Here is a 16,592-nt window from a genome sequence, read left to right as displayed (position 1 = left end):
AGAGAGAGAGAGAGAGAGAGAGAGAGAGAGAGAGAGAGAGAGAGAGAATACACAAAATGAAAGCCTGTGGGGGGATAAGGGGGGGAGGGGGAGAAGTCCCAAAGTAGTCCAGCTAGGCAGGTAGTGAGAAGATGAATGAGCTGAGCCCCCTTCTTAAATAGAGGTTTGGAGTTCATGACCCTACCCTCCAATCAGAGGCAGAGAACCTGGGGTGCTAGGTTAGGTGTAACACATCTGCATATTGTTATCCTTTTAGTAGAATTCAAAAACTAGTAATTCGTAAGTGCACACTTTGTTCCAGGTCCTGGAGATACAAAAACAAAAACAAAACAACCCCTGTCCTCAAAGAACTTTAGGGAATAGGGTATATACAAAAGATATGTAAATACAAGATATATACTAAGTTATACAAAGGAATTAGGAAAGACAAAATATCACTAGATCCTTGAAGGTGCATGATGTTTCTCCTTTTGTCTTTGTGTCTCCAGGACCTAATATAGAGGCTGACACATAGTGGCAACTTAGTTTGTTAAGTTGAACTGTCCAAGGTCATACAACCTTGTATCCACCACAGGGTGATGCACATGGCAAAGTCAAGGATTGCTTGTTGGTTGAAGTACTCACTCAGCCACCAGGATTCACTCAAGGAAGACAATGCAGTATAGCAAGAAACATATTGGGTTTTGGTCAGAGGACCTGGTCTTGAATCCTACTATTTCTTACCCGGGTACCTTTGGACAAAATAATTTCTCATTTTGAGCCTTAATCTTTTGTCTGCAAAAGGAAGAGACAGTAGTGAATAGAATGATGTGTGATCCATGGAATGATATGGAACAAGGTAGATCTGGTTTCAGATCCTACCTCAGACACTTATAGTGCAGCCCTAAGCAATTAATCAATAACAAGCATTTATTAAGGATCTTCTCTGTCTCTCTCTCTCTCTCTCTCTCTCTCTCTCTCTTTTTCTCTCTCTCTCCCCCTCTCCCTTCCCTCTTCCTCTCTCTGTCTCTGTCTCTTTGTCTCTGCCTCTCTTTGTCTCTGTCTCTCCCTCCCTCCCTCTCTGTCTTTCTCTGTTTCTCAGCAACGGGTTAAGTCCTGGAAAAGTAAATAAAAAGAATGAGACAAGCAGCTAACATTCTGAGGGAGATAACAAGCACTTCTATAAATGTAAGCAGGGTAATTATAAAGAGAATAAATGGAAATAAACACAAAGTCATTGAGTACAAGGTAGTTGGGCTGAGAGGACTTTAGCAGTTGGGGTGGGGGTCAAGAAGGTAGAAGATGGTACTTGAGCTTTGACTTGAAGGAGGAGAGATTTTACATGGTGGGAGTAAGAAGGAAGCACATATCCAGTGTGGCGCACAGCCCGTACAAAGGCACAAAGATAGGAGATGGAAAGTTGTTTGAGAGGAAAGAGAGGAGGCCAGTGTGGTTGGGTTGCTAAGTATGTACAATGAGGCTGGAAAGGTAGATCGGAACCAGACTGTGAAGTTCTTTGAGAGTTAAAGACAGTTCATTTTTTATCCTAGAGGTGGTAGGGAGTCACTGGATTTTATTATTGAGAAGGAAAGTAACACAGAAAATCACTTTGGAAGCAGTGTAAAGAATGGAGAGATGGTAATAATCTAAGTGAGAAGAGATGAAGGCCTAGACTAAGGTGGAAGGTAGGAGAGGAGAGAAGGCCTCAGCTTCCAGAGATGTTCTGAAGGTAGAAATGGCAAGATTTGGCAATTGATTGGATATGTGGAGAGAGAGAGTGAGGAGTTGAGGAAAACTCGGGGGTTACTAATCTGGGAGGTTGGAAGAATGGTGACAAGTTATTTAACCTCTCTATGCCTCAGTTTCTTCACTTGCAAAATGAAAAGATTGGACTAGATTATCTCTGAATTCCCTGCCAGCTTGAAATCCATGATCCTATGATCCCTTCAGACATAAACAATGACTTGTATTCTTTCAATGCTAAAGACAGTAGCCCAGAGAGGGAGGTCTATCCAAGACTGTCCAGAGAAGCAGAAACAAAGATAAAGCCAAATACTGCTTTGCCCCTGTCCTCCACCGTCTTTCCCCTGTGACAGAGGTGTGGAGGTCCCAGTGATCATAATTCATTTCTCTTCTTTGTAGCTTAAAGTGATGCTGGAAGAGGCTCTGGGCTGACTTAGTGCCTTGGTAGAGCCTCTTTCTTCCTCAGATAAGGCGCTGAGATCCAGCACCCCAAGGTCTCCCAATCAAAGCTCTTTCCCTTCCTCTCACCAAGCCCTGAACATATGTTCCACCTTGAAAAGACCAATTGTGGCTTGAGGCTTCATTAAAGCAATGTATTGAATACTTGGTCAGCACCCCTCCCCCCTTCCTGTCTCTGTCCTTCTTTCAATGCAGTTCCTGATGTTTCCTTCCCAGAGGGGAATATGTGAATGATTCCGGGGGGGGGGGGGGCCCTCTTCTTTGCCTACACGTGCTCCTGACACCCACCAGTCCACCCTTTCTTATCTTTGTATCCTTAGGGCCTAGCGCAGGTTTGTTTTATTTTTAAGCTGCAGTTTCTTTGGTATAAGCAACTCCATGTTCCCTAACTGTTTTATTACTTATGGCTTTAGAGACTCCAACCACTGAGAGAATTCAATGACTTTCATAGAGCTAGTATGTGTCAGAGACAGAACTGGAACCCAGGGCTTCTGAACTCTAAGGGCTGCTTGTATTTGCCTTGCATGTAGAAGGTACTTTTTAGAAAAAAATAAGTTTAAAAATATTTAATTTGTTTTAATCAGCTGACATCTGCCTTCTTCTTACCCTCCCCCCCATTGAGAACATAAGATAAAGACTTATTACAAATACATATAGTCAATCAAAACCAATTTCCACATTGACCACATCATAAAAAAACAAAAACAAAACAAAATAAAACTTGTCTCATTCTACATTTTGAGGCCTTTGCCTCTCTACTATGAGGTGGGAAGTATGTTTCATTATTAATCTTCTGGAGTTATGGTTGGTCATTATGCTAAGTGTTCAGTACGAATAGTATTCCATCACATTTCTATGCCATAACTTATTTACCCATTCCTCGATTTATGGGCACCCCCTCTGATTCCTTATGTTAGAAATAAGGCCTTAGAGAAATAAAGCCTTCTAGTTAAAAAAGAAACTAAGCTCAGAGTGAATGAAGAATTGTTTATTATGCTTCTCAAGAGAGAAGCTGGCACAATGCACTTTAGTAGCCCGTGGGCCCTGGTTCAGTGGTAGAATAAACTTTTAAACTGTTAGTAAGATCCATACTCTACCCAGCAAGGCTCCTATTGGTCTAGTTCATCTGAGTTACACCCTTCCTGGACAGCCCATCGCATGTTCGTCCTTGTTCTGTTAACTCTGCCCACTTCATGGGTCCCATGCTTGAAAATGGTGGCTCTCTCCACGCTTGGGGTGTGTCAGTCAATATTCAATAAGCTTATTAAGCAAGTGCAATGGAGAAAAGCCTTTGTCTGGTTGAAGCCCAGTCCTTGAACCCAACAGGTTACAATCAGTTTAGCCTCTAGGGCTCTTTCTTAAGGAGCTAGTTGTTTACAGAAAAGTTTGGAGCACTTTCTGATTGGTTGAGGGACTACCTACAAGATCTTGGAATCTCTTATCCTGCTGTGGAAGCCTAACCCCTAGTCTTTGTTACTGATCACCCCAGTATCAAGTGGCTTCCTGACGTTGGCTGGACACCTCGGAGGAGCAATGATTTAACGAAGTAGCAAGTATTGAATTATATGCCTAGTCCTGTGTTATGCTCTGCAGGGGATGTAAGAGAAGTCTAAGACCCAGACCCTGCCTTGATGTATTTGACCCATTAGCTACGTAAATCCCAGTGGGATGGGGTCCCCATAGGGGTCTGTGTGCTAGGAAGCCTGAATCACAAGCAAGCCTAGTGACCTCAGCTGCTTCACTGCCAAGCTACCTTCAGGCAAAAAAGCCACCAACTCCCCAAGCTTCCAGCTTTGGGGGATCATTTCCTTAATAGTCTCTCTATCTCTATGTGTTCAAGGAAAATGTCTTGGGTGTGATCTGAACATATGTGCATTCTGGAAAGTTATTGTTAATAGTAAATGCTTTTGGTCCCATCTCACCTATGTTGAGGGAAAACCTTCCTCTCCCATTGGATTTGACTTCCTCTTCCTCAGTCCCATTCCATCCAATTACAGTCAGACAAACTCATGTTAGATGGTCTTTGAGTTTTTAAAATAATAACTTCAAATGGCACAGAAGTGAGAATATAGGATTAAATGAATAAAGCTTCCAAATTCTGGCTGCTTTAGGTGCTCCAGAGAGAGGACAAATAACTTTCTCCCCTCATCTTCCTCCTACTTAGGCAGAAATTGACCCTCTCCTCCAGGGAATGAGGGGGAAGGAAAGTGTTGCCTAGTGGGTTTGTTTGGGCTTCTTGCCTACTTCACTATCCCTGACCTACTCTCAAGTTCCTTGCTCTGGTCTTGGTCTATCTATGATTCACCTGCTTCTGGATATGTTCTCTACTCCAGTCTCAGTCTCCACAATCTTCTCACTTACTCACATGTACGTACAAATGGTAACTGCCAGTTACTGAGCAGCTACATGCTTGAATGGTCCAGAATGATGTCTTGCGAGGTACTCTGTCAATGGTCTTGCATCTCTGCTTTTCCACTTTCCATATGTGGCTATCATTTAAATTTTAGGTTAAAAAAAAAGCCACAGAAACTTGAGGAATTCCAAGTAATACTTGCCCAATCATGAGTAGGTACTTGCAGTCCTTCCCATCTCTATGGTAATGACTCTAGGGGAGGAATGATCTTTGCCAAGAAAGGGTCTAAAACCAAAAGCGTTGTCCTCTTCACTTCTTTAGGAGCTATAGAAGAGTCTTCCTTTGATCAAACTCTGATTAAAAGGATACCCAGGAGAAATAATGGGAAAAAAATTAGGAATGAAGGAGGAATAGCATTTCCATATCTCAAGTTATGTTGTGAAGTAATAACTATCAAAAATATTTGGTGCAGGTTAAAAATAGTGGAACAGGGGGCAGCCAGGTGGCGTAGTGGATAGAGCACCGGCCCTGAAATCAGGAGGACCTGAGTTCAAATTTGGTCTCAGACCAGACATTTGACACTTACTAGCTGTGTGACCCTGGGCAAGTCACAACTCCAATTGCCTAAAAAAATAAAAAAAAAATAAAAATAGTGGAACAGAGTAGATAAGGAAGAGTCAGAAACAATTTAACTCAGTGACTGAGCATTCAATAAACCGAAGAACATAAGTGACTTGGAAAACAACTCCTTATCTGAGAACTTTGGGAAAGACTGGAAAATAGATTGGCAGAAATTAGTGTAGACCAACTTCCTATACCTCACACCATTGTAAGAAGAATTGCAAACTACTAACTACTATATTGATTACTCCAAATCAATAATAATAAGAGCAGTGCAGATGGAAACAATTGTGAGGGTTTACTTCATGCCCTGAAAATGGACAAAGATGTCAAAATATGGAAATAGTCAATATTGGAGGGACCATAGAAAGGTAGGCACACCAATACATTTCAAGCAAAGCAGTGAATAGGCTCAAACCATTCTGAAAAGCAATTTGCAACTATGGCAAAAATTGACTAAAATATTCATACTCTATCCACCAAAACTAGTGTGAGCCTACTTTTGAAGATCCAATTGTTAAATTTCAGCATGAGCTTTTACACCTCAGAAATTGGCAACTGCTACAAACAGTGGTTTAATTTTTTTGCTTTGTCTTAAGAATCTGATGGAAAAAATGTTAAGTGTGTAGTGCATACATTGCCTTAGCTATTATTAAACCACCTTACCCCACATTATGACCCAAAGTTACCATTTCTAGGCATGTACCTCAAGGAGGTCAAAGATAGAAAGAGTAATCCAATACATACCCAAATATTTATAGCAATACTTTTTTGTGGCAGTAAGTAACTAGAAACAAAGTAGATGGGGAATGGTAAAACTAATTGTGACCCATGAATGTGATGGAATATTACTGTGCCATAAGAAACAATGAATATGCTGAATTGAGGAAGCAGTATATGAATGGATGCTGAGTAAAGTAAGCAGAAGAAAACAATACACACAAGGATTAGAGCACTGTAAATGTGAAGAAGCAAAAATATGAAGCAGAACCATGGGTAATTACAACGGTAGTCTTCTTTCAGCCGCCCTTTTAGCACAGGTGTCTGAAAGGTGGTCATGGAATGTTCCACATACTGTCAGATGTGGTTGATGTGTTGAGTAGTTTTACAGAACTGATTTCTTTCTTTTAAAAACTTAGTTGTTGTGCATAGAGCACTGGCCTTGGAGTCAGGAGAACCTGAGTTCAAATCTGGCCTCAGACACATGACACTTACTAGCTGTGTGACCCTGGATAGGTCACTTAACCCCATTGCCTAACAAAAACAAACAAACAAAAAAAACCCAACAACAATAAAAACTTAGTTGTTTGAGGGAGTCTGAATGCAGATCAAAGCATATTATTTTTCACTTTCTGTATTGTTTTCATCTTTCCCCCCACTTTGGGTCTGTGTCTTCTTTTACATGACTAAAATAGTCATGTATTTTGCATGATTGAACATATACAACCCATATCAAATTGCTTGCTGTCTCAGGGAGGGAAGAGGTGAGGGAGAGAGAGAGAAAATTTGAAAAAATGAATGTTAAAAATTGTCTTTACATGTAACTGGGGGAAATAAAATATAATTAAAAAATAAACTCAGTTCTGAGGGATGGGTACTGATTAGTGAGTAGGGGGTGGGGAGAGTTATTTGAAAATGAATAGGATGTGAAAACCAGAGGTATTAGTTAAAAAAAAAAGACTAGGAAAATGAAACTCAATGACATATAAGAAAAGATGAAAACTGCTTTTAGGGGGTTCTGTGTTTTTGCTAAAGCAACTGATTGGTGAGACAAGAAGATCATCAGATTTCTTTATTGCCTTCTATCTTTTTGTAATGGAAACCCCCTGGATTTGTAGTCCAAAGATCTGTATATAAATTCTGCCTCTGACACTTTGTGTGACCTTAGGCAAGTCACCAAATACTTTTGAACCTCAACATCCTCATCTGTACAATGGGGAGAATATACCTGCAATAGCTACCTATCTCACAGTATCATTGTCAGGAATGTGTTTTGTGAACTTTAAACTGTGAGTTACTATTGCTATTATTTAGTCAAAAGGCCTAGGTTTAAATCCTAGTTTTGTCATTTGCTGTCTTTATGACCTTGGGCAAGTTACTTTCCCTCTTTAGGCCTCAGTTTCCTTCTCTGTAAAATGAGAGTTAGAAAGATGGTCCCTGAAGCCCCTCTTCTGAATTCCAGGGTCCTCTGTTGGCACCTTGCATACAAGACCTTGTATTGTCTTTTCATCTGTGTTTGACTTGTCTCTTCAGCTAGACTGTGAATTCCTGGAAGGCAGGAGCTCTTTCTCTAATTAAGCTGAGGAAGGCATAGGCGGATGGATGCTTCTACTTTCTCACTCTCCACTCTTTCCTCAACCCCTTGTAATCGGGGATCACTGTATGGGTAGACCAGCTGAGACCTGGCAAAGACTTTAGTTTAAAAAGGCCAAGATCTCCCGCTGCACCACCATTTAGCTTGACCTGTCTTGCCGCTGGAGCACGATGACTTGGGAGGAGAGAGTGAGGCTAACCATTTTGCACAGTGCTGCCTCACTCAAATCCGATTCACTTGCAAGTCAAGACATCACCCTCCCGCTATCATTGGTCCTCCTTGAGAATGAAGGATGCACGAGAACAAAACAAAAACAAAGGTCTGTTATCACCCACTTTTGTCATAATGTCCTCTCCAAAGACTTCCTAATTGCTAAAATCAGCGGTTCGCCCTTACTTTTCAGCCTCAGTCTCTCCAAAACGTTTCACATCATTGACTATCCTCTTCTTTTATGTACTCCTTGTTTGTACAGATCTGTTTGCTTGTTGCCTACCCCATTAGATTGAGAGTTTCTTGAGAGCAGGGTCTGTCTTTTGCCCTTTTCTATATCCCCAGCACTCAGCACAGCGCCTGAACTTAGTCATTAACAAATGTCTTTCATCTTACTGACTGACCTACTCCTCTCAAGGCTTCAGATATACCACACTCTCCTCCTGGTCCGTTTCTCAGCTTCATTTATTCAATTACCAAGCAAATGTTTACTATGTGTCAAGGGCTGGGGATACAAAAACAACTGAGATAGCCCCTGACCTCCTGTAACTTTTACTCTATTGGGGGAGGGGAAAGCATGATTATATGTAGACAAATACAACATTTATAATAGAATAAATGTGAAGTGGTGAGGGAGGGGTGCTACCAAGGAAAGATCATGAAAGGCACTGTATAGGAAGTGATCAAGATGAATCTTGAAAGGAATTAGGGATTCCAAGGTGTAGAGACCACATTCAGAAAATATCAGAATTTTATACTTCCATTTGGTACATTTGTGGGTACTTTTTAAAATTTTGCCTGTGTACTTAAATGTTTGTTTTTTGTTGACAGCTACTAAGTTTATATGTTTAAAATATAAAAGACTGCATAGAAATATGAATGTCATTTTCAAAAATATCCATTTCCTTCCTTTCCTTACCTTACTCAGCAAGATATCCCTTCTAATTAAGATTTAAAATAAAGAAACTGTTAAAATCCACCAACATATTGACATCAGTCTGACAGTGTGTATAATACTCCACACTCATAGACCACCCCCCTTCTAGACAAAGGGTTTACTGTTTATTGTAAAAAAAAAAAATAAACAAATAAACCACCCAACAACAGTGAAGTTAACTTTAACAAGTGATAAAATTATTTTATGTAGTTTTCTGTCTACTTTCTTAGCTTTGCATCATTTTATATAATTCTTCCCACATTCTTCGCATTCTTCTGATTCCATTCCATTCTGTTTATTTAAAAAAAAACAACAACCCACAAAACATTTGTTCAACCATTCTTCAAGTATCAGACCCTTGACTTTAAAATCCAACTCAAATACTACCTCCTCCAGGAAGTCTTTCCTTATCCTCACAGTCAGTGATGACCTTTTCATCTACATATTTTCCTTCTCTGTCAGAATATTTTATATTAGGGGTATCTGTATTTTTTTTTCCTTTTAGCCCCTCTCCCCCCTCAATGTCCTCAAAATCAAGAACTTTGTCTTATCTAATCTTTGATCTCTCCCATTGCTTAGTCTAGGTTCTGTACACTTAATTGATGTCTTTTGAATGGAATTGAATAGAAAAACTTTAGGCTACTGCAGTGCTTAGCACCCAGCTGCTCACCAAATATTTGGTGATTGATTGATGGATGGCCTGATTAGTCATCAGCCAGCTGAGAGTAAGATAGATGCTGGATTAATTAGATCCGGGGTTCTTAACCTTTTCTTTTCTTTGTCAGTCTGAAGTCTTTGCACCCTTTCTCAGAATGTTTTTAAATCCATAAAATGAAATACAAAGGATTATAAGAGAAACTAATTATTTTGAAATACAGTTATCGATATATTTAAAAAGCAAAATCTCTTGTCCCATGTTAAGAACCCTTGACCCAGATTGCAGAGGGGGAAAGAGATGGTCTTGTGGTTGGAGATCTGAAGTGAGAGGGACATTTATGTAGGGGTTTGTAGGGTTCAGAGACGGAAAGGACCTTAGCAGTCAGCTAATCAAAGTCCCTCATTTTACAGAGGAAAAGAAAGCCTAACGAGGGGAAATCACTTGCCCAAGATCACACAGCTAGTGAGGAGCAGACCAGGGGAAATTAAACCCAGGTTTTTTTTATTCTTTTTCTTCATCAGCTGTCCCTGCTCGGGAAGCTTGGGAGGGCAGCCTGGAGAAAGGGAGATGCACCTTTGGGATCTGGGTGGATTGGACAGGTGAGGTTAATTTTGGGCAGGAGTTGGGGGCTCTGCACCCCTCCTCCCGGCTCCAGGCTCACCTTCTCAGTACAGAGCCCGGGCAGCTGCAATGTCTCCCAGGGGCCTTAAGAGGGGAATGCTGAGCTCCTTTCGTCTTCTCCCTGTCGCTTCCTGTCATGCCAGGCTGGAGGAAGTGGGAGGTGGGGCCGGAGTGCTAGCAGCCGCCCCTCAGCTTCAGGGAGCCAGCCAGGCCGGCCCGCAGTGGACAGCGACCGGCCCGGGAGCTGCATCCCCACAGGTAGGGAGGAAGGGGTGCCTGGGTTGAGGCTTCCCCCCTATTCTGCAGACCCAGCGCTCCTGGAGCAAATTGGGAGGGGCCTGGGAAGCAGAGGCTGCCTTCTGTTCTCCATCCTCTCCTCTGGGCTGTGCGGCCTCTGCCTCCCAATGGGCTCTGCTAGGCTGCCTGCTTCCGACTCCCGGGATGCTTCGGGGAGGAAGATGACTGTCTGGAGACTGACTAGGTGCTGGGGTGGTGGACAGAGCCTTGGATCAAGAGTCAGGGGCCCTGTGGTCCCCGATAGGGCGGCAGAGGACCTGGCTTCCCTGCTGTGTGCTATCTGGCTGACCTTGGGACAGGCCCTTTACCTTTTGGTGGTTCAATTTCCTCATCTGTAACATCGAGCGCTTTGACGTCCTTTCATGGTCTTAATCCTGTGATCCTACTAGTTATATCCTGGGACATTGGCCCTGGGAGCAGCTAGGGTCGCCATTTCCAGAATCTCTTAGAGATTGCATGCTGCTGTCTCTTTCTTTTCCCCTTTCTCTCCCCCATCCCCAAACACACACACACACACACACACACACACCACCACCACCACCACCACCATCTCCCCTTTACAGAGGATTGTCTAGTGACAACAATTATACAGGGATCCTCTGTGTAATTTCTACAATCCCCCTCCCCCTTTGCTTATCAACGTCAGCTGGGTGAGATTAAGAAGCCCCCTGAGTTGAACTGGAGACCTTAGCAGGGACTTTGAAAATGAAGCCCCTCATTTTGTGATGTCCAGGGACTTGTCTGAAGTCACACAGTGGCAGAGCTTACATTTGAACCTGGGATGATACAGCAAAAATATATGAAAAAAAATGAAGGCTGAGTTCTGTTCCCTCTCTATTTCTGACCACTAGCCAGGCTTCTTGGCCTACGCTGCCCCTCCCCCCTTACAAACCATCTTCCCTAAAGGCAGTTCCTTGATGTTAACAGAAATGAAGGCGAGTCCTTCAGTTCTGTAAGTGGGGTACTGACACTGACCTGACCATCGCAATGGTTTTGTGACTTTTCTGTGTTGACTTCACTCAGTTATTGTAGTTATGGTATGTATTGCACTTCAGGCGCTGTCTTCTTCATTCTCTCTCCTAATATAATCGTATCCTGTGTTTTCTAAAAATTTCACGTCTGTCATTCCTTCTGACACAGCAATAGACCATTAAATTAATATGTCGTCATCTGTCCAGCAGATCTTCCTTACTGCTTTGCCACTTCTCAGAGAGCGAAACCGACGCAACAGAGTGGAGCTCAGAAGGGACCCGGGTGTTCTGGCTCCTAGCTAGATTGAGGGCATCCTGCTCAATGCCTAGAATGGGGACAGAGGCCATTGTATCCCATTCCTGAAGTACCTGTTTCTCAACTGGGAATTTTCTAATTAGCTAATTCTGATTGCTTTCTTCCCTACTTCCTTCTAGGATTAGGTAAAAACAATAACAACAACAACAAAAATCATCTCTTTCTCCCTGACTTCTGTGGACCTGCGATTTGAAAGTCAATTGCAATACTTAAGAGCTGTCTAACTCTGGGCCAATCGTTTCACTTTGCAGAGCCTCAGTGTCCCACTCTGTAAAATGGGGACAATAAGTACAGCACATTTACCTCAGAGGGTTGCAGTAAGGAGAGAATTCTTATGAACCTTCAAGGACTGTTTTTGTGGTTGCAGGTCCCCCCACCAGTGCCTCTGAAGATGGTGAGGATCTTGGCCAATGGGGACATTGTGCAAGACGATGACCCTCGAGCCAGGGCTAGCACCCCCTTTCGGAACATTGCATCTCGGCAGGTAGGGGATAGGAACTCATGGGCCCCGTCGGAGCTTCTCCTGGTTAAATCTTCCTGACAAACTCTAGAATCTGCACCATATATGTGCCACAGTTGGATACTCCTCTTTTCTAAATTTCATATAGCTATATCTATGTATGGTAGATAGAAAGATGAAGATCTGGATTCAAGTCCTTCTTCAGACATGAAACTATGTAAATCACTTTTCCTCTCTGTAAAGCGAGTATACTGGCCACAGGGGTGTTATCGTGTTCAAATTTATGTTAAATACCTTGTAGATCTTCCAGGACTATATTAAGGCAAGCTGCTGTTAGTTACGATTATTTTACAAAGCTCTTTTCCTACAATAGCCTTGGTTGGGAGGTAGTGTGAATAGCCTTCTCATTTTACAGATAAAGACATAGACTCATAGGAATAGAGTGTCATGCCCAGGATCACCCAGGAAGAGACAATCAGAACTTCGATTCCAACCCAGGGTTCTTTCTACTACCAACCCTCAGTAGCTCCAGCGACCTGACACCCAGACTGGAGAATTGCCCTCATAAATTATAATTTCTTGGACTCCCAAATGTAGCTGGGGACCCTCTCCATGTTTAGCAAACTTCCCCATGATGTCCTTTCCCTTGAGGTAGCATGGCATCATGAATACAAGGCCTTGACACCATGGAAGATCTGTATTTGGCACCTACTGGCCATAGGACCCTGGACAAGTCATCTGACTTTTTAATGCAATTCTCTTAAACTTCAAGTTATAGAGAAGTTGCTAATCTGCCTCTGTGGAAGGCATTTCCACAAGAGATGTTCTCTAGGCAGATATTAAAGGTCTAGAATTAGATTTAAGTGAGAAATTTAAAAAAAATTATAGTGGAATCAAACTGGAGGGGAGTTGGTAGAACCAGGGGAGAAAGAGAAAGCTTTAGCCAGTAACTGTAAAATGATGCACATGTCCCCCTTTCAAAGGAGGGAATACATGAAAGAGGACAGACAGATTGTCAGCTTTGGGACAAGGCACGCTTGTTTTTGCCTGGCTTTGGAATGTGATCAGATGCATCTCTCCTTTCTCAGCCTGAATCTGTCCCTTTCCTGTTCCCAGACCTTCAACAAACACCTTCCATGTGCTCAGCCCTGTGCTAGTTTCTCTGAGGGAGACAAGGAAAAATATGTTTTCCCCGAGAGACTGTACAGGATGCCAGAAGCTTGGATTTCAGCCCCACTTGGGCTGCTCACTGTGTAACCTTTGGCATTATGCTCCCCCTTTCTGGGCTTCTGTTTCCTCATCTGTTTAGGCAGCACAGCACAGTGGGAGGTGTGCTGGACTTGGAGTCAAGCAGACCCATATTCTAATCTTGCTGGTGATACTTATTAGCTGCTGGGCAATGGAGATAATACTTGCATTGCAGGTTGTTGCAAGGCTCAGATGAGATAATACATATAAAGGGCTTAAAGTACATCAACTATTATCTTTGTTGTAATAATAATAGCTAACATTTACATAGCACTTTAAGGTTTACTGAGTGCTTTACAAATATGATCTCATTTCATCTTCACAACAACCCTGGGAGGTAGGGGCTATTATTAATCCCATTTTGCAAATGAGGAAACTGAAGCTGGCAGAGTTTAAGTGACTTGCCCAGGGTCATACAGCTAGTAAGTACAATGGCAGAATTCAAATTCCTGACTTTCAGGTCAATGCTCTTTTCAGGGTTCCACTTAGCTGCCTTCATTCCTCTTTTGGTTTGATGGAGTTCTGGTAATGATTTGTCTAAGGACCATTTCTATCCTCCTATTATCTTTTAATCTAAGATGTTTTTCTGACTATTGTGTAGGCATCATTATTATTATTCGCTAAGGTTTCTATTGGTTCTGAATCTGTGATCTTATGATTTATTTCAAGGAACTTGTGTTCTACTTGGGATTCTGAGCAATGACCTAGTGTGGCTGAAGCGGGAGGAGTCAGCACTGTCACAGATGTAACAGCTGTCTTTGCCCAATTGGCTGTTTTGGATAAATATTGGTCATAGGAAGTGGCTCCCGGTCTGGTCTCTCAGCTCCTTTGAAAAGCTCCTGGGGGGCAGATTCCATAGAACACCTGTTCTCCGTGGTGCCTCCCTCCTCAGAATTCCACCAGACTCCTTGGAGTTCTCTTAGTGTTGGAAGAGACCTCAGAGGCCATTTTACAGATGAGGAAACAGGCCCACGGAGGTTTAGTCACATGCAGACAATCAGTTGCCAAGCCAGTATTCAAACCTTCTCAGGTCTTCTTACTCTACACCTATTGTCCTATCTACTTCTCCTTTTTTTTTTCTCTTCCTCTGCAGAACTTTTTCACAAGAGAAGGCCAACCTCATGGGGGCCCTGCCCCAAACATCCATCACTTGGGGCCCAGGCAAGGTGCCCATCGCTCCCCATTCTCTGACATCAACCAGCAGCTGGTGAACCTGGGCTTTCCCCTGTGGCACTTGGGGGACCAGGTGGTGGAGCCTGTGATGTCCATCCTGCTGCTTTTCTTGGTCATGATGCTGGGAGTTCGTGGGCTGCTGCTGGTGGGCCTGGTCTACATGGTGTCCCAGCTGAGCCTTCGATGACCCTGGGGAGGGGAAGGGGGGGGGAACTCCTGGGAGAGGTGTGTGTGTGTGTGTGCGTGTGTGCGTGTGTACATGAATAAGGAGTGAGGTGTGACTAGCTGGGGGTGAGGGTTGGGCCCTTCCACTGAAGGCCCCTTACCTTTTGGGAAAAGGGCCCCAGGAAACAAGGAAGTGTCTGCTGCTGTCTCCTAGCTCTGCTGGGTATCTGTCCGGAGGCCTTGCCATAAGGGGGGCTTCTCACCCAGGAGGCTTTCAGCTTCTAAGGACCCCAACCCCTTTTTCATCCTTGCAGCTGGAAGACTGTGTTGGAGGAGATGCCCAAATTCTCTCCTCTAGACTTGAGGGAGGCTCCCAGGAATGGGGGCTGGGGCTGGAACCAGTCCTCCAGGCCTGACTTGGGCCTTCTCAAGCCTTTTCTAGCCTGGGGGATTTTCCCTTTTTCCCTATATCTCCAGCAATTCCAAGGAGGAGACCCAGCCCACAGAGTCGGGTTACTGACCAGTGCTAAACCTTGGATGCAGGATACTTGTCTCTAAATGAGACAAAGTTCCTGGAGATGATTTTTAACTGGGCAGGTCCCAGACAGGAGGCACACTGCTTCTTGAGCCTGGGAATGGGGATGGGCCAGAGGGGATGGCTGATTCCTAGGATTATTTTATCTTCCCCTCTCTGATGCTGAACCATGGGACTTTGTATCCCCTTGAATCTGAAAGGGAGAAGGCTTTTTTTTTTTTTTAATTGCAGAGATCTTATCCTGAAAACTCTGGTTAGGCTTAGTGTATAGACAGAACGAAACCTATCTGTGTGTGTTGTGAGGAGTGGAGGGAAGATGGTAGGTATATACTAATGGCATCCATCATTGCCTTGGGACCAAACTACACTCTCTTTAAAGGTTTTTTTTCTAAGATTTTTTTTTGGGCTGAGGAGAGGACAGAGGCAGGTCTACAAGAATCTTAGCTGGACAGATGAGGTCTTAGAGGCCAAGCAGCTCTGGAACCTGTGTGTGTGTGTGTGTGTGTGTGTGTGTGTGTGTGTGTGTGCGTGTGTGCAAATCCAACCCTTTCTTCTGGGCAAGTTTCATGGCCAGGGGCTTCACTAGAGCCTTGTACTCAACTACAGCCCTGGGATGGGAAGTCTGGACCTGCTGTGGGAGGGGCAGACCATGGGGGACCCCAGCTACTGGGGTGGATCACTGATATTCCTGGGATGCTGGGAGAGCTCTCTGTCTGAACATGACTCCTTTCTCAAGGCAAGTCTTTGCTGTATCTTATTTGTAGGCTGGGAGGAAGACATCTTGGGTATGGGACAGATTCCTGATAGTCCCTCACCCCCATAAAATGAGGGAAGTGGGCCCCATCTGGTTCAGACATTCTGTGTGACAAGGATGCTTTTGGCTCTCACTCTCTGATGTGTCCCAAAAGCAAAAGAGAGGAGACAGCCAGAAATTGGGGAGCCCTGGTGAATGAAGTTAAACCTCAAAGATATTGAGGCTGTAAACATTGGTGGACCTGACCTTGAATTAGAAGACTGGAGATCACCTAGTCTGATGGGAACAAAAATGCAAAACCTGGGGTAGGTTTGGGAGGAGGGAGAGGGAGCGGGCTTTATTTCTTTCCATGTCCCTCGGTCTCCACATCCAGATAGAATCCCTGCATTCCAGTGGTGGTCTCCTAGGGCTGTTTCTCTCTTGGATGGAGTAGACCCACGATGCTAGGTTTGCCTGGCAAGGCCAGGGTCTTCCAGGGTGGGCTTGAGGTGCTAATCCTGCCATATAAGGCCAGCTTTGAGGGGTTTCTGTTAATCCTCTGACTAATCCCCCTAAGTGCCCACATTTCCAAGTCAGTTTGGATTTGCAGCCTGGCTGCTCTGGGTTTCAGCCTACCCCTCCTCCAAGTGAGTCATTAACCTTGATTGACTTGGGGTTGGTAACCCTAGGCTGCCCTACCCCAACCTCCTGCTTTTCAGACTCCTGATTGCCCTGCCTGTGGAAGAAGGAATGATCTTTAAGAACGGGATAATGGGATCACCAGAGTTTGAGCTGGAAA

The 16,592-nt window shown here is 43.7% G+C and overlaps 1 protein-coding gene and 1 pseudogene across 1 annotated transcript; one reads left to right on the top strand and one right to left on the bottom strand.

The window, feature by feature from the left end:
- Positions 1–10,033, bottom strand: part of LOC114026856 — a 42,135-nt pseudogene extending 32,102 nt beyond the window's left edge.
- A 44-nt stretch (positions 10,034–10,077) lies between these two features.
- On the top strand, positions 10,078–15,795 carry FAM241B (family with sequence similarity 241 member B). The gene is made up of 3 exons (XM_027840689.1): positions 10,078–10,153; positions 11,847–11,963; positions 14,281–15,795. The coding sequence occupies exons 2-3, from the start codon at positions 11,871–11,873 to the stop codon at positions 14,545–14,547; spliced, it is 360 nt and encodes a 119-aa protein (XP_027696490.1). The 5' UTR covers positions 10,078–10,153; positions 11,847–11,870; the 3' UTR covers positions 14,548–15,795.
- The last annotated feature ends 797 nt before the right edge of the window (positions 15,796–16,592 follow it).

Source organism: Vombatus ursinus, unplaced genomic scaffold (genome assembly GCF_900497805.2).
Source record: "Vombatus ursinus unplaced genomic scaffold, bare-nosed wombat genome assembly UNPS02014847.1, whole genome shotgun sequence".
NCBI classification, from domain to species: domain Eukaryota; kingdom Metazoa; phylum Chordata; class Mammalia; order Diprotodontia; family Vombatidae; genus Vombatus; species Vombatus ursinus.
The sequence above is the reverse complement of the archived record's forward strand: the minus strand, read 5'-3'. Positions and strand labels throughout refer to the sequence as shown.

Bases quoted from the DNA above. Each gene is read 5' to 3' on its own strand.
- FAM241B (XM_027840689.1), top strand. From the start codon at position 11,871: ATGGTGAGGATCTTGGCCAATGGGGACATTGTGCAAGACGATGACCCT. The intron at 11,964-14,280 runs GTAGGGGATAGG...CTTCCTCTGCAG, and splicing joins GGAACATTGCATCTCGGCAG to AACTTTTTCACAAGAGAAGG.